The following is a 25021-nucleotide window of genomic DNA, read 5'->3' as shown; positions in this document are numbered from 1 at the left end:
TGTGCCCAAAATTGGCGCATTCATCCCATGTTTAATAAAGTCTTGACTGTTTTTAATCGCACACCCTCTTTACAGTGTCTTACGCTAAAAATTAATCCAGCAGGCCGGGGTAAGAAGTGTGATAACAATTCAGCAGTCTGAAGGTTAAGCCAAGGTAAATGTATTAGATAATTGAACACATTGATAAACTATTATTGACAAATCTGAACATATGTTCATTTTATGAGGAAATTGACTGAAGTTACTAGTTAATTGTAATAATGTGGTTTTGATAGTTCCATGTACCTGTGAAGCCAGGTAGACAATCACAGGTGTAGAAGGTGTCGTTGTTCAAACAGGTGGCACCATTAACACAGCTGTGACCTTCACACTGATCCACAACTGAAAAACAGTTACAGAAAAATTAAACCATATACCATTTATTAATCGTTTAAGCGACAGGTTTTGTATGTGAAGCTTAATAATGTTCATGCGGTCTTGTACATCACACTTGTACAATGACTTTTATTTCCAACCGAAGTGAATATGTTTTTTATGTTGCTCTCAGCAATAACGCAGCAATTTTCCAGTAATATACTGGCTTGTGAATCATATCAACAGCGATTTGGTTTTTATTTCTTCTCAACAAACTCAAGAAACCCAAACAACTGAACCCATGGATCTCCATCTACAAAAAGACATTAAAAGCTGGTACTTGTTGCTATCATGCCTGGTGCTTGGCATTAAGGGGATAAAACAAGGACTGGTTGGCTTGGAGTTAGTAGACTGTATCTGAGTGGGGTATCCTTGGTAAACTGTGGCATGGTTTCTGAGTGGACTAGCACTATAAAACCGAAATAAGTCCAGACTAGTACAAGTATCAACACACATGCATGCATGTCACTATACAAGTGCAATAATCTTGAATGCGACATTAAATCCTATTTCACTTCACCTCAACTCTGTGCAGTTACTAACAACAACAACAACAACAACAACAACAACAACAACAACAAAAAATACCAGCATGGGTGGAAGGTTTGCTCATGTGGCAATCAGTTATGCACATCTATTGTGCTTATCTGGAATCAGCATGGTGCAATCATGATTGTACACAGAGCACAATCAAGTGCACTGCCTCCATCCCACCATAGTCCCCTATCAAAGGAAATGGATTCTTCCACTGCATGCAGAATGCATACTATCCTAAACACTGGTGTTAACAATGATGTTTCTTAAATTTGTTTAGCAATACATGATTGTAGCAAGGGTTGTAGCTATGAAGGACTCTATTGTTCAATGCCTTCCTGAGTGTGATGACGACCTCACCAATGCACTGCGTGCTGCTGTTGCTGGCGACGTCCACGGTGACAGTGTTCTCGGGGCACTGTATGCAGTAGGTGCTGCGATACTTGTCGTTGTAGGTGTTCCTGGGGCAGGGGTAGCAGGGCTCCACCCCACAACAGCTCACATAGCCCGGCCGGCACTCTCCTGGGGGGTGGAGTATTTATAGCGTGATTATCATAGGAAATATACATGTATGCTACAAATGCTTCCTTTTGATGGTGATATGGTCAGGATTGTTTTAACAAGTGTACACTTTCATTCTGTTTGGCCGCCTGCACCAGGTGCAACCAAGTGATTTAATCAAGTTAAACCACCAAAATATTGGCTAAACCATTTTATAAAAAAATGAAAGACTGTATTTTCAGTTATTTGGAATATTAAATAAATTCAAAGAGAAAATGAACTTAAGAATGTGCTCCAGTATTTTATATCAAGGAAATCTGTATATGGCTTTTCACATATTGATATTCAGTAAACAACCTTAAACAGAAGTTTCAAAGTGTCTGTTGCTTGTGATTGTAACCTCATGAGTGACTATTCAAGTGGTAATTCTAAAAAAATAGTTCTGCAAGTTCATTGCGCTCAGACCTGTGTATTTCACTATTTTCATGAATTTTGTTTCCTGGATTCTAAAAGATTTGCAGCCAATGTAACTGCTGCTGTGCACTTTTGGTGGGAAATGTTACCTGCACTGGGTGCACCCTGTCAATAACAGTTAAATGCACTAGGAATGTTTTACCTGCACTGGATCAGCTTGGATATAGCTAAATCGATCCCTGATAGATCTTAGTGATACACATATACACAAGGGATCACTTACTGTATTGTACAACTGCTTGATTACATTTAACATTCTGCATCTAAATGTTATTTGATAACAGTTGAAAAGGACATCCCATTAGGGCTACTTGCTATAAAGAGATAAGACTAGATTGAAGTAAATTGGTCTCTTTCACAGGTAGTTGAAAAAAATAAATCTCACCGAAACATTTATCAACAGTGTCGGCGCCTGGTTGCTGTGTTGACTGGTCACCTGGACACTTGACACACTCAGTGGCGCCAACGTCAGGCTGGTACCATCCTTTCTCACACTGGCTACACGGCACCAAGCCAGATGGCGACGACGCCCCAGGAGGACATTGTGCTGTAACAGTGATACAAGGATCAGGGAGGGCATTCAAGGTTCCCGATTCATTTATTTTCTAGGACATCGATGATCGTCAACCAAAATGTCCCAGATATTAATTTTCACATTTGGTAACAATATCGAAAAATGTCCTATGGAAAGTTGAGAAAATCATGAAAAGTCCTCTACCATTTTTCTCTTGCAAAATCACTGGGTATTCTATTGTTGGCTCGCTTTTCATTATCCTATTTAGGTTTTTGTTTATTTTTACCTGATCTGTGCTACATTCGGATGTTTGTTAATGTAAAGATTTTTTACACCGCAACTCGCAGCAAAAAAATGCATGCAATGATTCAGCTCGACAGGTCTTGTAGTTTTAGGGGAGATGTAGGAAATGCAATAACACTTGAAAAACAGGGGTACTCAAAGGTCTAACGATGTAGACTGATCCAAAAGCAAAATATGCCAAAACCATTTTTAGATGTTATTCTGCATATCAAATTTCATAAAGATACACACACAAATGGCTGAGTAATAGGTACAAATAACATTTTCAATATGGCCACCATGACAGCCATGTTTGAAACTGGATTGTGAGCATTTGCTAGAGAAATCAAATCTGGGATCCTCCATACAAAATTTCAGCTTTGTATTTTCAGGGACTAGGTGTCCAAACAGGTAAACGTTAACAATGAACAACTCGACTGTAGACATCTCGTCCCAAAGTAAATTTTCTTGACTTGACTTAACATGCCCTTCTTAGTACCAGTTAGGGTACAATTATTGCTATAAATATATCAAATTTTACAGCCATAAATTTGAAAAACTAGGCTGAGTCTGTTGATGACTAAAGAACCATCTGATGATCATTTACTGAAGTGTATATGCATTTACAGTTTATGTTTGTGTAGCCTCAGTGCTCACCTAGACATTGAGACTCTGCTACAGACTGCTCCTGTTCTGTCGACGTCCCTGTGGCACATGGCTTACATGATGCTTGTCCAGCCTCATCTTGGTAAGAGCCTCTCGGGCAGCTCTGGCACTGACCAGAGGTCAGGTTGGCAAATGTGCCTCTCGTACATTCCACTACAAGATACAATGTGCAAACATCAGCATTGATGTACCATATTTCTTGTACCCACCCGACCCGATTCCCCGAGTGACCCGTCCCAGCCCTATTATACAGTATATAAATAGGTCATAATCCTTAAGAAAAATATATCACTTACGACAATACTCTTCCCTTGGAATGTGGCCTGGAGGACACTGGTTATCTCCCCCTCCTGTACAAGGTGGCCTGTAGGTGGCGTTGCCACATCCCTCTATGTGTATGTCAAGGTTGGTGGTGTTTGCCTGCTCTAGGATGAGTTTCCCACAGGCGGAGGCCAGATCGTATGGAGGATCCTTGGGCTTCACCATTTGTATGTAGACCTTGACCTCGACGGTCACCTACAGCGGAACACATCAAGATGTCATGACCAGAACCTATACACTCCACAAAATGTATTGTTTTGATCATGCTTGCAATAATGGAAAATATACCTTCTAAATATCTATACAAACTCAAATCCCCAAAATCAAAGTTTTGTGAAAAAGGGTTTGAAAACAGGATGGACCAGATATACTAAATTAATCATGAAGTCTGATTTACTAAATATAAAACAACAGAGAACAAGAAAACAGTGTTAACATTATACCCCGCCATGAGGCACATTAGAAGTTTGTTTGTCCATATAGTTGTGAACATAAACTATAAAAATGAGCCCCATAAAGGCTTATGAAGAGATAGGCACTTGGCACGCTTTTTGTCATCAGGAAAAATTATTAAATGTGAAATTAATGCACACAAAAGGCCCCTTCTATAGAAAAATAACTCAGTCTTGATATGTATCTCTTAGATAAGCTAACTTCAGTTCTTTCTGAGAAAACTTGACCCATTTGTACAAATAACATGGATCGAAGGCCATAACTCTGTAAACGAATGACGGGACCAATTTTCGAACTCAGTCTTGACAATTCTCTCTTAGATAAACATGCAAACTTTCATCTATGTAACTTCAGTATTTTCTGAGAAAACTTGTCCCCATTACACGTCGTAGGCACTAAGCTGAAAATCACGGACCTATTGACCTATACACTTCTAGAAGTGCTACTGAGTTGAAACACAGGGCCACTGATTTGAGCCAGATATCATCACACAGACCTTTGTGGTTTCAATGGACATGGAGTAGTTGGCAGTGATGTTGAGGAGGTCGCTCGCGGGGGCACATGGTTCTGTGATTACTGGACCCAGCGCCTCCAGAATCTTGTCTTTGAGGTGGAACACACAACTCTCACTGTTGTTGCCATTGTACTCAAACTCAAAGTCAAGGTCAAGGTCATAGTCAGGTGCGACCTTGTCTGTTGGAGAAAGAGAGTACCGATTATCAGTTATAGATTTTATCTCTCAGTTGTCACTCAAAAGATGACTAGAATACAGATAACCATTCCTTATCCCAGAAATCTCACCTCTCATGCAGCAATAGCAGTGATAACGTATGTATTTAATTTTTCGGTGAGTTTTATGTTATTTGCAGAAACCTAAGTTAAAGCGTCCATCATGAGAAAACAGCACATTGAGCAGGGATGTAGCAAAGGGTACTGCAATTATGTACAGTCTGTAAATAATTGAGTCTGGACCAGAATATCAAGTGATTGACATTATGAGCATCAATCTATTTGGAATATTCTATTCTATAATTGGAATATGATGACATGCATAAACCAAGTCATTGGGTCTGACTGCCTGATCCGGTTAGTTGCCTCTTACAACAAGCATGGAAGACCATTTCTATCCCGGATGTTCACAGGGTTGACAAACATGGGTTGCTGAAGACCAATTCTACCCTGAATCTTTATGGTGGGTGACAATCATGGGTTGCTGAGTGAGTGAGTGAGTATGGTTTTACGCCGCTTTTAGCAATATTCCAGCAATATCATGGCGGGGGACACCAGAAATGGGCTTCACACATTGTACCCATGTCGGGAATCAAACCCGGGTCTTCGGCGTGATGAGTGACCACTTTAACCACTAGACTACTCGACCGCCCCCATGGGTTGCTGAAGGCCAATTCTAACAGCTAAACTTAAAGAAGTAAGACTGAATCATAATCATATGCAGATATAAAAAAAGAGATTTGTGAACCAACCTGTACAGTCTGGGACAATGTTATGAGGGAACCAGGTGCCGCCCAGCTCACAAATATACTGTAATGGAGGCTGGTACACGAAGTCCATCCCTGGCGGACATTGGAGGTGACAGCTGAAGGCTGTCTTGTTGCCCACCACATTGCCTGTACACGCCTTGTCCCCACCCTCGGGGGTCGGGAGGGACCATTCAGGACACTCCTCAGCTGTCAGGATATATACAGTATATCACAAGGCTGATATATCCATTTAGGGATAACTCTATATAGCATGGAAATGGGAGCTGTTGAAGTGACTGAAGACCAAAACAATCAGAAGTGGACTTAGAATTTGAAATAAATGAGCTCATATTTATGGTTTATTCTCCCTGCAGTGTTTTATTGTACAATAAATGACCACGAGTCGTTTATTTCTTATATGAAATGTTAACATTATGTACAGCCTCTTTTAAGGATGATGAGAAATTGTACAAGCTTTTAAAATATTTACCCAAATTTTAATAATGATGACTCCTTAAATAGAATCCTAACTCAGAACTGTCAGACAAGTCCATTTTAAGACCATGTCGGTTAAGTTTGGTATTTTACGAATAATCTCACAATCCTCATGTGGATTATCAGTACCTGTTTTCCTAACACTGATTGTCTTATCTCTCCCACTTTTGGATGCGATAGTTCGGCTACTGCGTTTACCTGCAGCCCATCTACATCTATGGGGAACAACTTACTTGACACTTCCCTCTTAAAAATAATGTTGTCCAATATATGATGTCCATACAAACTCCAATTGCGGGCATTAACAAAACACGAGATGCACAGGAAGCAGAGCGCATGTAGAGGGAAGTAACTGCATGCTATATTGGTTCGCATTGTTTTTAAATATTAGGACTTTTAATTTTTTTTAAGAATGGAAATAAAAAACAAAATGTGCGTCAGACTCTATGATGATGCGAGTGGTGCCTGAGAACCAAGACTATTTTTTTTTTGGGCCTCATTCTGGTCAACTTACGTTGAGCTTCATATACAAAAGAGCAGGAAGCCATGTTGCCAGCATTGTCGTACGCTGTGGCAGTTATTTCAATGGGCTTGAGCATCCGTATGACAGTGCCCTCTGGCGGTGAATATTCAATTCTCCCAATACCGCTGTAGTCACTGGCGCTGATTGGTTGGGACTGGAATCTCATCCGAACATCCTGTGTGTCGGTGTCATATAGCTCAATCACAACAGAGCTGGGGCAGATGACAGTGGGCGGGGTCACATCTGCAACACGAGATGGGGGTTAGATGCAGAGTAAGATGGAACACATTCGGGCTGGGATGGGTAGTTCGGGTACTCCGGTCGGGTAGGTCCTGATTTGGACTAGGGTACCCTCCGAACTACCTGGACCCATGTTTAGTGATATATTCTATCATGACAATAACAATAAAACTCCATGGTTACACTACAAGTCCATTTTTGTTCACATTTCTTTTTTGGCATACATTCCTTGTATATTTTTAGACTTTTATAGACTTGAATACAGATAAAGCTTCAGTCAACTTCAGTGTATGAATAATCAGATTGTTTTACATGTATATGTGTATCTAAATAGTTTTTGCCAGGGCTCCAGTAAAAACATTTCCCAATCGGACATTTTATTCCCAACTCTTGAGACCTACAGCGGATAACCAGGTAGTAAATTTTGACTCATCCCAATCCTAGAATGCATGTAGTTTACAGTATCCAGACATGCTGATTGAAAACCAACCTGTCCCAAACCTTCAAGACTCAATATGACAGATTCTCTCAAAATGACAATAAATGACTCAAAATGAGTTCAGGAACTCTATGCTAGATTGTGAGAACACTGTGTGAGTCGCCCCTGCATGATGCATGTGAAATGTGTTCTCCAAACCTTTCACATGTGCACCTAGCAATTTGCCGACTTGGGTTATGAAATGCATGTTCCGGGGCAAGTATATCATTCATTTCGGACCAACTCAAGTACATTTATCAATCACCTAAATATCACTTGCCCATGTTAATGGGCCTATTATGAGAAACATCAAATGTACTGCATAATATTTCACAGTACATAAATGGATAAGCTATCAGTTCTGATGTAAGAAAGTATTTTGTTGTTAATTTCAAACAATTTCTTGGTGTCGACTTCGTGGGTTCAAATTCCCCTGGCATTACATGTTTTTCATGAAATTGTTCTATTATCAAGGTAAATGATAGGGAAGAAAATGTTCCGGCATTGCCACTCACCGACGAGGAACACATGGAGGGGACAGGTGCCCACGTTTCCCACGGAGTCAGTGGCTGCAACAGTCACCGTCATGTTCTGAAACAAAGTAGGACAATGATATATACCATAGCACAGAGTAGTCGCAGCCACACACACTACACTACAGCCATACCAGAGATGGGGCAACTCTAGAGGACAGTCAGTCCAGACACACAACACAACAGCCATACCAGAGATAGGGCAACTCTGGAGGACAGTCACTCCAGACACACAACACAACAGCCATACCAGAGATAGGGCAACTCTAGAGGACAGTCACTCCAGACACACAACACAACAGCCATACCAGAGATAGGGCAACTCTAGAGGACAGTCACTCCAGACACACAACACAACACAACAGCCATATCAGAGATAGGGCAACTCTAGAGGACAGTCACTCCAGACACACAACATGACATCCACTCCAGAGATAGGGCAACTCTAGAGGACAGTCACTCCAGACACACTACACTACAGCCATACCAGAGATAGGGCAACTCTAGAGGACAGTCACTCCAGACACACTACACTACAGCCATACCAGAGATAGGGCAACTCTAGAGGACAGTCACTCCAGACACACAACACAACACTACAGCCATATCAGAGATAGGGCAACTCTAGCGGACAGTCACTCCAGACACACAACACAACAGCCATACCAGAGATAGGGCAACTCTAGAGGACAGTCACTCCAGACACACTACACTACAGCCATACCAGAGATAGGGCAACTCTAGAGGACAGTCACTCCAGACACATAACACAACAGCCATACCAGAGATAGGGCAACTCTAGAGGACAGTCACTCCAGACACACAACATGACATCCACTCCAGAGATTGGGCAACTCTAGAGGACAGTCACTCCAGACACACAACACAACAGCCATACCAGAGATAGGGCAACTCTAGAAGACAGTCAGTCCAGACACACAACACAACAGCCATACCAGAGATAGGGCAACTCTAGAAGACAGTCACTCCAGACACACAACACTACAACCATATCAGAGATAGGGCAACTCTAGAGGACCGTCACTCCAGACACACAACACTACAACCATATCAGAGATAGGGCAACTCTAGAGGACAGTCACTCCAGACACACAACACAACAGCCATACCAGAGATAGGGCGACTCTAGAGGACAGTCACTCCAGACACACAACACAACACTACAGACATACCAGAGATAGGGCAACTCTAGAGGACAGTCACTCCAGACACACAACACAACACTACAGCCATATCAGAGATAGGGCAACTCTAGAGTACAGTCAGTCCAGACACACAACACTACAGACATACCAGAGATAGGGCAACTCTAGAGGACAGTCACTCCAGACACACAACACAACACTACAGACATACCAGAGATAGGGCAACTCTAGAGGACAGTCAGTCCAGACACACAACACTACAGACATACCAGAGATAGGGCAACTCTAGAGGACAGTCACTCCATACACACAACACAACACTACAGACATACCAGAGATAGGGCAACTCTAGAGGACAGACACTCCAGACACACAACACAACAGCCATACCAGAGATAGGGCAACTCTAGAGTACAGTCACTCCAGACGCACAAAACAACACTACAGCCATACCAGAGATAAGGCAACTCTAGAGGACAGTCACTCCAGACACACAACACGACACTACAGCCATATCAGAGATAGGGCAACCCTATCGTAACGTCATGCCAGCACATTGCGCATCACACAGAGTACAGTCACTCCAGACACACAACACTTCACACCAGCCATACTAGAGAGAGGGCAACCCTATCGTAACATCATGCCAGCACATTGCGCATCACACAGAGGACAGTGACACAGAAGGTTACAGTATATTACATGCTATCATCATACCACTAAATCATGGTTATTTCCTCACCTTTGTGAACAGGTAGGGCAATCTGAAGTCAGCAGGGGTGTAGGTGACAGTGGGCGTGGCCCCTGAGTTGTCCGAGAATGTTGGCAGCGTGATATTGGCAGGAACAGGCCCATTAGGACCCAGCTCCACCTTAATATTCCCCGTGGGGCAGTCAGTAAAGACCGGGGCCTGGGTGTCTGTGTGGAGACAGACACATGTAGCATAAACTCATCCTCACTTAACAGGGTAGAAGATGGAGGAGACATGATGGTTTAGAATCATATCTTAACCAACAAATACAGAATATTTAGCAAGGTATTTATTGTATCTATTTGTATCAAGGCTTCTATTTAGATATCAATGAAACAGATATTAAAGATAATAATGAAATCGCTAAAAGTGTGTGTTGACATGGGCATTGATGTTTGTGTGGGTGTCACACAGTATTTGGTGGGGGCACATTCGTTAATATTAGCAACTATATTGATATCAATAATGGTGGGGGCACAGCTGTCTGTATTGATATCAGCAATCTAGGGGACAAGAAGCAATGGTGGGGCACAACTATTGGTTTGATACTAGCAATGGTGGGGCACAGCTATTGGTTTGATACTAGCAATGGTGGGGCACAGCTATTGGTTTGATACTAGCAATGGTGGGGCACAGCTATTGGTTTGATACTAGCAATGGTGGGGCACAGCTATTGGTTTGATTCTAGCAATGGTGGGGCACAGCTATTGCTTTGATACTAGCAATGGTGGGGCACAGCTATTGCTTTGATACTAGCAATGGTGGGGCACAGCTATTGGTTTGATACTAGCAATGGTGGGGCACAGCTATTGGTTTGATACTAGCAATGGTGGGGCACAGCTATTGGTTTGATACTAGCAATGGTGAGGCACAGCTATTGGTTTGATACTAGCAATGGTGGGGCACAGCTATTGGTTTGATACTAGCAATGGTGGGGCACAGCTATTGGTTTGACACTAGCAATGGTGGGGCACAGCTATTGGTTTGATACTAGCAATGGTGGGGCACAGCTATTGGTTTGATACTAGCAATGGTGGGGCACAGCTATTGGTTTGATACTAGCAATGGTGGGGCACAGCTATTGGTTTGATTCTAGCAATGGTGGGGCACAGCTATTGCTTTGATACTAGCAATGGTGGGGCACAGCTATTGGTTTGATACTAGCAATGGTGGGGCACAGCTATTGGTTTGATACTAGCAATGGTGGGGCACAGCTATTGGTTTGATACTAGCAATGGTGAGGCACAGCTATTGCTTTGACACTAGCAATGGTGGGGCACAGCTATTGGTTTGATACTAGCAATGGGTCCAGTGAGCACATGGATGTTGGTGCATGTTTTGGCCAAGGTGTTGTGTACCCACCCTGACAGAGGGGAAGTGAGGTGTTCCATCGCGGGCTGTTGTCCTGGTTGAAGGTGTGGATCTTCAGGTTACTGTAGACAGAGCTGCGCTTCCTGCGAGGGGAGTTTCCTGGAACCAACAGCAACAAACCCTCAGTATATAGTTCATCGGGAATATTACATACCAGTACAAAGTGAAGAGCCCAGCTGCTTGTATGACAGCTGGTATACTTATACAAGGGATGTTTGATCCCTTTCTAAACCTCACATACAACAAATTGCATCATAGTTAAATCTTTTGTTGTGGACATAACATGATGTCATAGTGGTAGATTCCCAAAAGAAAATGTATCGCTGTGACAAGTCAGTAACATAAGCAGGGGTCTGTGTTCCTTGGAAAATGGACAAACTTGAGGAACCTGCAGTGATGAAGTATGTGTGATATACTTATAGCGGTACCCTGTTAGCGACGCATTTGCACGTGCAACTCGCAGTAAACACAAAATTCAAAGTTCGAGGATTTATTCAGATACATGTCAAATACGGGAGCCATCGCACATCACACAACAAATATAGTTACTCAAATACACATTGTAGACTCTGTGAACACCATGGTTCCTCTTCATTTACATCGAACATGGCAGTTTTCCCAATCCTCAACCACGTGCTTTCATCACAACAAATCGTTTTTTTCTACTAAGGGAGATAATTCTATAAACACATGTTCTGTGCATACCACAAAGAATATCTCATTCCGTCGCTTTCTCCTACTGCTACAATACTACATGCATGTACAACCGATATACCTTGGCCTTTGTTCTTGCTGCCCTCCTCCTCACACATCCCAGAAGATGAGTGGTAGCTGAGTGTTCCAAAGCAGGTCCATTCTGATTTTGTCACCCTGTAGCTGTTTTTGATGATGGATGTGGGGCCACAGAAAGGAGTCACACGGGTCGGCAACGAGGTGAGAGTCTGCTCCAGGCTCTCCCCCAAATAGGTCTTCAGTCTGGCGGCACATTTCTGGACATCACTCTTCACTGCTGACATACTCAGCAACCCAAACGGAATCAATATCATCACCTGAAGTAGGAATTTTGAATTGTAGTGAAAACCCAGCAGTTGCATGACAGCGGTCAGAACATTCCTGATTGCCATGTGGGGGCATGGGTGACCCAGTCGTTTGATGCACTGCGATTCACTGTGCAGAGCTGCGTCCATTGGTTACGACAGAAACCTATGATTGTGGATTCGAATCCTGGTTCGCCCCGATTATGTTTTTAGGTTTGTCAATTTATTTGGAACACAAAATATTATACTAACCTCCTTCCTGCTCGGTGCAATCTGTCCCTGTTTCAGCTGAAGCAGTACTTGTGAGGTGGCATCACACAGTGTCCTGTTCTGTAGACTGCCCATCACTTGGGTCACCACAGTCTTGATAGCTGACCCCGTGCTCACCGCAAGCTGGTTGGTGCACATTGTGGCATTCTGAGACACTTCCATTCTCAGTGTTGCAGTCATCACAAAGGTTGGGACATTCTCTGAAATCACAGTTCACAGCATGATGGACACGGCCATAACACATGCCTATACATGGCACAGTTACTGTCAGACATATTATTTACTCTGCCACCCAATCACATTATCATGCAGTATTATCTCAGATGGGCAGCAGTGCCTTACCCTTTATCAAGGTGAGAGGAAGACAAATGGGGCGCAACTTTCAAGATTACTGCACTTTTATAGCAATCTGCATGGCAAGGTGCTAGCCTAATGAGATAGACCATGCTGAAGCTATTTTATCCCCTTAATGCAGAGCACCAGGTATGGTAACAAAAAGTATCATCTTTTGGGTAGAATGAATGAATGAATGAATGAATGAATGAATGAATGAATGAATGACACACTCAGCAATATTCCACCTATATGACAGTGGTCTAATTGAGTCTGGACCATCAATCCAATGATTGACATCATGAGCATCAATCTACGTAATTGGGATACCATGACATGCATCAACTAAGTCAGCAAGCCTGACACCTGATCCCATTAGTCGCCTCTTATGACAAGCATGAATGAATTAATGAATGAATGACCACATTCTCTGTCTATCAAACATGCTTCACAAAGATACGTACGTAAATACGCAAGTAGTGAGTGCGGTGTGCATAAAACAAGCAGCTTGGGCACATACTGCTAGATTCGATTTAGCTTTTAATGTCCAAAAACTATCCTAATACAATATATACACATCACCCTAATTCAAATAAACTTGAAATGAATCAAACAAAACATCAGTAAATGAACACACCTTCGATACACTTGAAGTTGTCCTTATCGTACACATAGCCATCGGGACAGTAGATCTCCACATCTGAGTTTGATGTCTCCAGTTTCTCTGGTGACAGTTTGATGTCACTGCAGTTGTGGGTCTTGTTGCCAGTCAAGGTCAAGGTTGTCAGGTGGAGCTTGGGCTCCGTCAGCTGTCCAGCGGCATATCCGTAACAGACTAACATCTTCGAGTGATCGACGCTTTCCGAAAGTGGATACAAGTGCAGTCTGCCGACCCCATTGATCTTTTAAAAGAATAATGTCAAATGGCATTGTAAGACACAGAATTCACAAACATACAGCACACACATTCATGCTAACAATTATTTGGGTAAAATCTGAAAATGGGCATCCAAGTTACATAAACTGTACCCTGATTTGAAGGATTTTTTAATAATTATAAACTTATAATTTGACTGACATTGTTGACAAAAGAAAGGATGAGGTATGATGAGGGCCCTTATTGTCCAACAGAAAAAACATTTTCCTTCTCTTTCAAGTCTAAAAATGAGTGAGTGAATTAATATTTTACGTCACATCGGCATTATTTCAGCCATATAGGGACGAGAACAAGTTGATATATACACACGTGAGTCATGAAAACAAGTTATATTTAAAAACAAATTTGTCAAACATATTTTGGCAGAACAATATTAATTATACAGTTTAAAACACAGGCTATAGGCCACCAGTAACCAAATCTAGGCCACCTCACTGGGGATCATGGGGACTTACAGTGCCTCAGCTATTTACATCACTTTAGCTACTGGTGTCAAAATGAGGACAGTTCAGTTATTATTTATCTCTCTTTTGAAATCTCTTTTGTACTTCCCTGTGAAGAGTTATAGTCATTAAATTTCTCCATAATCTTTATGTAAATATTAATATTCTGACATGGTATCAAGACAAGCTGAGTCAAGGGAAGACACCTAATATCACAAAAAGACTTTAAAAAAAGAAAGAATTGGTTCTCAGGCAATGACTTTAATAATAAAGTGCGGACAGGCTTTTTGTTTGTCTTTAAGCTGAGTCAAGGGAAGACAACCCTAATAACGTGATAAGTTGAGTCAAGGGAAGACAACCCTAATATCACGATAAGCTGAGTCAAGGGAAGACAACCCTAATATCACGATAAGTTGAGTCAAGGGAAGACAACCCTAATAACGTGATAAGCTGAGTCAAGGGCAGACAACTCTAATAACATGATAAGCTGAGTCAAGGGAAGACAACCCTAATAACGTGATAAGCTGTGTCAAGGGAAGACAACCCTAATATCACGATAACCTGAGTCAAGGGAAGACAACCCTAATATCACGATAAGTTGAGTCAAGGGAAGACAACCCTAATAACGTGATAAGCTGAGTCAAGGGAAGACAACCCTAATAACGTGATAAGCTGAGTCAAGGGAAGACAACCCTAATATCACGATAAGCTGAGTCAAGGGAAGACATCCCTAATAGCGCGATAACCTAAGTCAAGGGAAGACAACCCTAATAACGTGATAAGCTGAGTCAAGGGAAGACAACCCTAATAATGCGATAAGCTGAGTCAAGGGAAGACAACCCTAATAACGTGATAAGCTGAGTCAAGGGAAGACAACCCTAATAACGTGATAAGCTGAGTCAAGGGAAGACAACCCTAATAACGTGATAAGCTGAGTCAAGGGAAGACATCCCTAATAACATGATAAGCTGAGTCAAGGGAAGACAACCCTAATAACGTGATAAGCTGTGTCAAGGGAAGACAACCCTAATAACGTGATAAGCTGAGTCAAGGGAAGACAACCCTAATAATGCGATAAGCTGTGTCAAGGGAAGACAACCCTCACCTTATTATTCCCATCCGCTGACAGAGTCAAGTTCTCTGTAACACTGACAAAGACATCCTTACAAAATTCTGACAGTACAGTCTGAACGTGAGCTTCCATCCATCTGAGTTCTGTGATAAGGGCAGAATGGTACTGAGCGATACAATACTCTGAAACATGACCACTCGACACAAAGCTCCCCCGGAGGGTCAGAATCATCCTTGGCACAGTAGGGACAGGTTCTGGAGCTGGTGGAGCTGTAGTTGAAGCTGGCGTGGTAACAATGGCCGTGGTTCCACGGACACAAACCCATTCAGCGGAATCCAGGATGAAGCCTTCCTCGCATCCCCATTCGTTGCTGGTGATGTTGCAGCCAGGGCTGATGTAGGTGACATTGCTGCAGAAGGTGGGGATGACTTCGTCTTGGATCATGCGAAGGAGTTTGGGAAGCTCCACTTGAGTGAAGATGATGAATTCGGCAGCACACGCTTCAACTGACTCCTTTGAGGATGTGTTGTATTTGAGACCATAGGTTACTGCAACATTTGCCTGACAAAGAATGGGAAAACATCATACTCATTAAAGGATTTAGCTATATGATTGGCCAGTCCCTGTCATGTATTGGTATGTATTTAGGGCTGGAGGCCTTTAACTGAATAAAACATTCTGTCTGTCTGTGTGTCCGTTTGATACTGTTCTCAAACCCTTATAAGAAGATACAGAAATATAGGAAGTAACCTTACAATGCCCATTTGCCTCATAAGCAATTAAAACATAAGGTCCTTATTGTGTCAAATAAATAATTTCTTTTTTAATACTACACCGTCGTTACCATTAGGATAATACAACATGACACAAGCAGAGATTTATCTAGGATTCCAAACTATTGCTGTTGGCAGGCAAATTGAGACAACAAATTTATTTTACTCAAAATTTGGATTGTATTTTAGGTTCATATTTTTCTTAATTTCAGAGGCATTTTAACATTGTATTCAAACATAGTATTCAGTTTAAAAATGTAAACTTAATCATTACAGCGTCTTCATCTTAATTTGTCATGATCCTTTGTTGTCAGTGAAACACAAGTCACCTCGACCAAACCATCATATTAGTTGTGACTATATTAACATGAACCATGTCTAAAGTACTATTGGAAATGCGAGAAAAATGCTTTTCTGGCTTCATTTATTTAATACGAATCATCAGACTATAAAAATAGCATATATCAAAATAATTCAAATCTACCCAAACTAGCCTATCCGAACTGACATCGATTAGCCTAAAACGGTATTTTTACATGTGTTGTCATGCATGTATGAAACGGCCTGTAGTCTAAGGTAATTACCTAACTCCTGTCCCAAGGTGATGACCTCAAATCAGCCTGTGCATTCGCACAAACTACATCATTATTACCATAACATAGTCGCATGCACATATTTCTATAATCCGTTTCACACTTCCATCATTGGACCACGTGTAAATCTGAACTTGATTGTTACGTTTGAATTTTTCTCCGGTAAAATTGTCGATAGGACTCCAAACTGAAATACCTCAAACCACAGGTAGGTAGATCGTAGTTACTTGATATTTGTTGTAACAGGCTAAAAGTATTTTTCTAACATTTAGAACAGAACTATAGTGCAACTTACCCTGTTGGTGCTGAAGTTAATCCTCCCATCCAGGAGGGTGACGTAGATGTCGGAGGTCCCAGCACAGTGCCCTAATGCAGGAACATTAAAGAGGCTAGGCAGCTGGTTCACCTTGCTGTTCACCGCCAGGTGCACCTTGTCAATGCAGGAATTGCTGAAGATGCCCTCGATGGAGTCCAAGACCTCTACTATAAACACTGGCACAGTCACTGAAACCAAGGACGCCACACTGAAGGCCATCAGTCAGCCGGGAGGGATGCTGATTGTGTCAGCAAGGATTATGTCCTACCTAAATATTAGCCCGAGTGAAGTTTTACTCTAAAGTAAAGTATAGGATAGGATAAACACACTGGTAGAATAGAGAGAGGAAATTTCGTCCCTGGGTTAAAAAATAGGGTGGGATAATATTCACTCTTACAATTGCACAAACTACATTCATCTTTGGTGTGGACTTCACATGTTCGAATCCAGCTGGTGACACATTTTTCGTCCAGTTGTTCTACCATCAAAGTCAACGATAGAAAAACAGTTCAGTCAGTTGCATGATCAAAGATGTGAAGCCAAGGTTAATGGCCATGGTTATAATGCTGTGCTACTTCCCCTGCATACTGATGGTGTGGGAGGGAGGTGGGGTAGCCTAGTGCTTAAGCCTTCGCTTGTCATGCCAAGGGCCTGGGTTTGTTTCCCCACATGGGTAGAATGTGTGAAGTCCATTTGTGGGGTCCCCTGCCATGATATTGATGGAATTATGCCCAAAGTGACATAAAACCATAGTCACTCACTCACTCACTCACTCACTAAGGGTGTGGGTTGTATTTGAAACATGATAGTCACTTAATGTCATCTTCTATTAATAGGTAACTTACCTTCTGGCAAAGATGGACTTGTAGTGATTGACGGGCCTTGTGTTGTTGGACCTTGAGTAGTTGGGCCTTGTGTTGTCGGGCCTTGTGTTGTTGGGCGTTGAGTAGATGGGCCTTGTGTTGGGGGACCTTGAGTAGTTGGGCCTTGTGTTGTGGGACCTTGTGTTGTGGGACCTTGAGTTGTCGGGCCTTGTGTTGTTGGGCGTTGAGTAGATGGGCCTTGTGTTGGGGGACCTTGTGTAGTTGGGCCTTGTGTTGTGGGACCTTGAGTTGTTGGTCCTGGTGTTGTTGGGCGTTGAGTAGATGGGCCTTGTGTTGGGGGACCTTGTGTAGTTGGGCCTTGTGTTGTTGGGCCTTGAGTTGTTGGGCGTTGAGTAGATGGGCCTTGTGTTGGGGGACCTTGTGTAGTTGGGCCTTGAGTTGTTGGGCGTTGAGTAGATGGGCCTAGTGTTGGGGGACCTTGTGTAGTTGGGCCTTGAGTTGTTGGGCCTTGAGTTGTTGGACCTTGTGTTGTTGGGCCTTGTGTTGTTGGGCCTTGAGTTGTGGGACCTTGTGTTGTTGGTCCTTGTGTTGTTGGGCCTTGAGTTGTGGGACCTTGTGTTGTTGGTCCTTGTGTTGTTGGACCTTGTGTTGTTGGGCCTTGTGTTGTTGGGCCTTGTGTTGTTGGGTGTTGGGTAGTTGGGCCTTGAGTTGTAGGACCTTGGGTAGTTGGGCCTTGTGTTGCAGGGTCTTGAGTTGTTGGATCTTGAGATGTCAGCTTTTCTGTAGTAGGGCTTTGAGATGTTGGTAGCTGAGCCGTGGATGTTTGAGCTGCTGTTGGTGATTGTGAGGAAGGGCCCCCAGTAGTGGGTGCGTGTGTGGAAGGGCCCTGTGTTGTCTGGGATCCTGTAGTGGAACTGTGGACAGCCTGTGTTGTTGGCGTCAAAGGCCTTGTTGTGGTTTGTTCTGTGTCTGTAGTTGCTTCTGGTGCAGCAGGAGAGGTGACAGTGGGTGATGTTGGCATGATGGTGATGGAGGTAGTAGGGATGGGCGTTGGTTCCAGCTCTTCCAGGCATTCTGCAGCAAAACAAATCAAGGTTCAAACATGGCACAAAGAAATGGAAGATATAGATATCGTTCACACTGTATGAATTGGAACAAAGGTTTCTGAATGTCATCTCTCAGACTTCAGACCAAAATACAAAGAAAAGTTTCAAATCACTATCTCACAAAATTCAGAAGGGGGCCACAAACATTATCTCTCACATAAAAGCACACAAATTAGAATACTATGACACTCTGTAACAATTAAGTGTTATATTTGGGATAACACTTCCTTAGTAAAGTACAGCTTCTAGAAATTTTTGGGTTGAGTCCCCATTTAAACCCACACTTCCAGAGTGAGGCACCTAATCGCCTGCACATAAAGTCAGTAATCTAACCAACTCAGCCACTGGCGCTTCCACAAAAATGGGGTGGGGTACGTGGGGGGTGGGGGGTTGGGGGTGGATAATAAAACACTACTTACTTTTGAGGCACATAGGAGTGTTTTCTCCACAGGCTGAGTTGCCGTTGTCTAGGATGAGCCCCGGCGGGCACTTCCACTGACTTGTGTTGGAGGAGATGCTGCCACTAACGGCGGACACAGCCGGGCACCCAAGTTCCGCAGACGCCCTGATGTCCATCATGCTCAGGTCTTGGAGTCCCACCAGAGCGGCAAGCACAGCACTACCACATTGACAGGCAGTAGCAATTGCCTCGCCATCGCGCACCTGGAACCCTACACTTCCTTGGATGCTTACCTGGAAGGCAGATATAAAGTCTCATGATTTGGTTGGGTGAAATCATTGAGCCATAATAAAATAAATTATACCACTCCACTTTTGGTAGAGATATTTTTACCTTTCCACGATACACAAATCTGATTCTCAAAATATGTCAAGTGTATATTTGAATATATTTGACATTTTGGTCTATCCCCATCAATAGTTGGGTCGTATTCCATTTTCATACGTTTGCCTCATGACCAAACACCCCACTTCATATAATGTTAATAAGTACAAAATGTGTGTGGCCTTTTCTTTTAATAATGCACAATAGTAGTTCTACAAAATATTTATTTCATAAATCACACATTGACAGTTACTAAAGCAGATGCATTAAACAGTTTGTTAAAAACATTTAAACATATATAAAAATAATAAATGTATGTCATCATACCAATCTCATTAAAATCAGACCAAAGTTCTCGCTGCTGCTAAATAAAGATCTGAGGAGATCCCATTACGGGTCGCGTCAGAACGACCGTTCGTGAACTTTGACCAACCGCTGAAATGACTAACAAGAAGTCGACATCATCCAATTAGAAAGCAGCTTTATCGAGCTTTACAGCACTAGTTTCAACCTAGCGATTTCCATTTCAGACTACTCTTGAAAAATAAGTTGACAGAGTTCCTGATTAAAAATTTTAAAACTGAACAAACGAACATTCCGGAATGTCTAATATATGGTTGAGATTGTATGGCAGTGCTTCCCACGTACCTCCTTAGTTCAAATGCTTATCCAACGGAAGCGAGGGATAGACGATAATTTTGCCGGAATCTGTCATATGGGCCGTAACTGTCGTTCGGAATACCCTGTGTTAATGTTTGGAGGTTGCATGATTAGAAAACACATGTCACTTTCCTGATCTGGAAAGCATCGCTTTGATTGGTCGAATGAAAGGTCATTCTGATGTAACCCGTAATGGGATGTCCTCAGATCTTTGTTTAGCGATAGCGAGAACTAAGATCGGATTTTAATGAGATAGGTCATGATACATTATTAATAAATTTGAAAATTATGTAAATATGTCTAATAATTAATTTATTGTGACCCAACAGAATCTAGGGATAAGGGCATGTCAACATGTTGTCAAATCCTAATGGGGAATCATGTCGTCAGAATGTTTGATATGACACTTGAAACCGATCAGCAAGCCACAATTGACTCGGTTTATCATACTATGTGTCTTACACTTGCCATTTTACAGAATTTCTAGTGAACTAGTTAATTCATAACCATACAGTGGGATGTGCAGGATTTCAAAAGCTGTACAATATTCCTGACGCCTCGAGGACAATGACATGATGAGCTCACTGGAACAGTTTGTTTCACACTTTGACTCAAGTGTTATTTAAGAGTGAGTGAGTGAGTGAGTGAGTGAGTGAGTGAGTGAGTGAGTGAGTGAGTGAGTATGGTTTTACGCCACTTTTAGCAATATTCCAGGAATGTGATGACACCAGAAATGAGCTTCACACATTGTACCTGTGTGGGGATTCGAATCCGGGTCTTCAGCGTGACAAACGAACGCTTTAACCACTAGACTACCCAACCGCTCTAGTTATTTAAGAAATAAATGACGAGTGGGAGTTGTTTATCGTACAATAAAACACTTCAGGGAGAATAAACAATGAGGGGCACATCCTTGTAGTATTTAGAGAATGATGACTCCCTGACTAGAATCCGATCTCTGCAAAGTTCATTTTATTAAAAGTAAGGATTAATTTGGTCTTTCCTGCATTTTCTCACAATTTTCACGTTGATTATCTGTACCTTTTCTCCCAGTACCGATTGTCATATCTATCACACTTTTGGAAGCAATCATTTTTCCACTGTGTTTATCTACATTGCCAAGCTACATCTATGGGGTACAACTCTCTAGACACTTCAAAAATAATGTTGTCCAATTTACGACGTCATCAAGTTCAAGTGCATGTTCGTATCTCCAGAAATGACGCCATGATAGAACAATGTTTTATCGTGAAATAAACCACGCTTTGTATGCGATTTATCACGTAGCTCTCTTATATTTGTGTACTGCTGTAGGATACAGTCATGTCAACTCACAACACTGCCAGCTGCAGATCCATGGGTGGTCTGGTAGATGTTGATGACTGGCTGCCCATGGTCGGTACAGAGAAGCTGGAGTTGTGCCTTGTAAGCCTGTAGGTTCCTCACACTCTCCCAGCCATAGTACTCCACGCAGTGCTGGGGGATGGAGGCAGCAGCCTGGTAGTCCACGGACAGGGAGATGAGATAGTCCGGTTTCTCCAAGGAGATCCGCAGATGAGGGTCAGCGATGCATTCCAGGGGCCATGGATCTGATACAGAATATTACAATAACCATTGATCTGTAGCAATATTTCACGAAGCCAGTTCACCTAGTGGTTAATGGGTACCTGGTAGTATGAGATGCTGATGTGATTACATAATCTTCTAAAGCCAAACAGGCAAATTGGGTTGTATACTCCCAAGGGTGCTGAGAATGTTTACTGATACTTAGGATACAATGGTATTCCCTTTGGTGGTCGTCTATTATTATTTGCGAGAAATCACTATTGATCCAACATATTAGAGAACAATTCAGATTTTTGTAGACTAAATAATGTTCAAACTAATGCTTTAAGACGCCTGTTCACATGTGGTGTGGAGTAACAGGCTCTGTACCTGACAGCTGGTATCCCGGTCGGTCACACTGGAAGCTGACCACTGACCCGACAGGAAACGTCTCCCATGCACCAACAATGGAACCATACGCCGGAGAAGACACTCGGGGACATGATCGAACTGGAATACAGCGGAACAAGTATTAATAACCCTCGATGATCAATCCCAGACAAGCATCCTCTAGTCTGGGATCTGGGTAAATTTTGCAAAACATAAATAGGTAGTATTGTTTGTTTGTTGTAATATTCCAGCTATATGACGGTACTCTGCGAGTGAGTGAGTGAGTGAGGTTTTAAGCAATACTCCAGCAATAGCACGGCAGGGGACACCAGAAATAGGCTTCACACATTGTACCCATGTCGGGGATCTAAACCGGGTCTTCGGCGTGATGTGCGAACGCTTGAACCACTACGCTACCCGACCGCCCCTGAGATATGTAGGGTGTAGTGAGCTGGAGGCATCTCTGTTTACACTTCAAATGTGACCAATCAGGAGAAAAGGGACCTTATGGGTGCTAGGATATAATAGTGCTGTGATGTCATAAAGAGGTCCATCAACTTACTTCCGTAAAAATCGCCATGCGAGGGGACTTTACAAAACTATCTTCCTCGTGTTCGTTCGTAATGTCATAAAAATATTATTTCAAAATATTTCAGCATATCCAGTTATGCCCACTCTCAATTAATCAGACATCATGTCTAAAAACTGGAATTATTACATAAAAAGTTATAAGTCTGAAAATTGGACTTTGCAGGAAATTAGTCCAAATATTTGATACTATGTATCTCTGTTGTAGATATGTATCTAAGCTTGCGAATTTTATTTTTGTGTTCTTAAGATACTGTAGTTTTAAAATATAATGAGAAGTCAAAATGTGATTTTTCACCCATACGGTCCTTATTTCATGGTTGGTCACATATCATACCAAGGCCATACCATTTATTTCCCTTCTTCTAAAGATTTCTTGGTCAAAATACAAGAAGACAACAGATGAAGAGAAGGATGTGGTCAGAATAGATTTGCATTAATTTTCTAAAAATATATTTCAAAATAAAGTTTTGAACGAATTTTTAAAAAAGAAATATTTAATCAAACTGCACTGATTGTTTGTATTATTTCTTATGTATGACTTTAGTGTATTTGGACACTGTTCCTCCGTGGGTCTCTCCACCTACCATTACAGTGGGTTCTGTTGCCGCTCCAACTACCTGACGCAAGACACGTCCGCACTGCCGAGCCATCCAGGACGTAGCCACACAGACAGGTAAAGGTCGCGACAGACTTGTAGCCTGTGCCAGAGTAGTGAACTTCCCCATTCTCAGGTCCAGCTGGCACACCACAGTCCACAGCTGAAGAGAAGGGAGGTAACTGCATTAGGCTTGTTAAATACGTTCTTGTTTCTCAGGATCCTGAGTTAAACCTGTCCATTATACAGTTTAACACTCTCAAGAGCTGTCTTTTCAACTCAAATTTCGTTTTTGTACCATATTCTGAGTTTTTGTACACATTATGCTTTTCAAAGTGTATCAGATTTGCATGAAAATCAATATCCTTATGTCACCTTGACCTCAGGCCTGTTTCATAATACTTCAGGCTGTAGAGGGTGTGGCCAAAGAGGTCATGCAGTACATAAGAATCAAGTTCAGTTTTAGATTTGTAACCCACAAAAGAAAAAAATTAAACATAAAGTCCCCGTTAGCTGCCACTTTTGAAAACATTGTGTGTTATGATACCTGTTCAATACCGGGGTTCCACACAATGATAATCAACGACTGATTATAGGTCAGTGGCTGTTTATGTTGAGCATGTTTTACAGCAAGCGAGTCTTGCATGTGAACTCATGTGCATGCACATTAGAGCGATAGTAGTTACTGGTTCTTGACAAACACTATGATATCATGAGAAACAAACATGGTCTGGCACCTGTTTCACAAAGTGATCTTAGTTGTATGGGTGTCTTAAGTCTAGTTTAACCATGAGAGTTCTACCTGATTGGGCACCTTTTTATGATGCGAAGATATGGAACTGATAGGTCAAATGTAGTGAGTGAGTGAGTGAGTATGGTTTCACACCGCTTATAGCAATATTCCAGCAATATCAAGGCAGGGGACACCAGAAATGGGCTTCACACAATGTACCCATGACAGGATTCGACCCCGGATTTTCGGCGTGACAAACGAATGCTTTAACCACTAGGCTACCCGACCGCCCCCTTTTAACCTATACCAGATATTTATATATCATAGAAATGACACAGCCAATATATATTCAATGTCACAAACTTTCACAAGAATTACCTTTTCACATTCAACCCTTTCAAGAAAGCAATCTGTGTTTAGACATTCCTACCTTCACATGTTGGCTTGTCTCCGGACCAGTCATGTCTGGGGATGCCGGTGGTTGGGTCCACTTGAAGCTCACAGAATCTTTGATCTGGTCCCACAAGGATGAAGCCAATTTCACAGGAGTAGCTGACGATGCCGCCCGGCTCCAGGCTGGAGAACACCACGTCACCGTTTGGAGGGTTGTCGGGGTCGGGGCATAGTGTTGCTAAATACATCGAAACAAAATTTAAAAGGTCTTTTTTTAATATCTGTTAAAAAAACTATTAATCAACTGAAGTTGGTCACATGAAACTTATTTTTTCCCTTGAACATTTTTCATCAATGTTAAATTAGGATTCAGAAAATGGGCTTTTTAGGATAAATTCATAAATACAGTAGTTCCAAAAGCTGAAAGATTTG

At 42.1% G+C, this 25021-nt stretch overlaps 1 protein-coding gene across 1 annotated transcript in view; it reads right to left on the bottom strand.

The window, feature by feature from the left end:
- LOC139468020 (uncharacterized) overlaps positions 1-25021 on the bottom strand; it is a 145778-nt gene that overhangs the window by 47412 nt on the left and 73345 nt on the right. Inside the window, exons 20-41 of the mRNA XM_071249681.1 lie at positions 24627-24827; positions 23453-23626; positions 22278-22397; positions 21678-21931; positions 19318-19591; positions 17814-18866; positions 16948-17156; positions 15320-15847; positions 13472-13736; positions 12484-12701; positions 11970-12243; positions 11186-11293; positions 9815-9990; positions 7889-7964; positions 6647-6898; positions 5641-5844; positions 4656-4852; positions 3682-3901; positions 3377-3538; positions 2309-2470; positions 1309-1470; positions 286-381 (exon numbers count right to left, since the gene is read on the bottom strand). Coding sequence (XP_071105782.1) covers positions 286-381; positions 1309-1470; positions 2309-2470; positions 3377-3538; positions 3682-3901; positions 4656-4852; positions 5641-5844; positions 6647-6898; positions 7889-7964; positions 9815-9990; positions 11186-11293; positions 11970-12243; positions 12484-12701; positions 13472-13736; positions 15320-15847; positions 16948-17156; positions 17814-18866; positions 19318-19591; positions 21678-21931; positions 22278-22397; positions 23453-23626; positions 24627-24827 — 5385 coding nt within the window. The remainder of the gene's footprint in view (positions 1-285; positions 382-1308; positions 1471-2308; positions 2471-3376; positions 3539-3681; positions 3902-4655; positions 4853-5640; positions 5845-6646; positions 6899-7888; positions 7965-9814; positions 9991-11185; positions 11294-11969; positions 12244-12483; positions 12702-13471; positions 13737-15319; positions 15848-16947; positions 17157-17813; positions 18867-19317; positions 19592-21677; positions 21932-22277; positions 22398-23452; positions 23627-24626; positions 24828-25021) is intronic.

Source organism: Haliotis cracherodii, unplaced genomic scaffold (assembly GCF_022045235.1).
Source record: "Haliotis cracherodii isolate W230 unplaced genomic scaffold, xgHalCrac1.p SCAF_2, whole genome shotgun sequence".
Taxonomy (NCBI): domain Eukaryota; kingdom Metazoa; phylum Mollusca; class Gastropoda; order Lepetellida; family Haliotidae; genus Haliotis; species Haliotis cracherodii.
The sequence above is the reverse complement of the archived record's forward strand: the minus strand, read 5'-3'. Positions and strand labels throughout refer to the sequence as shown.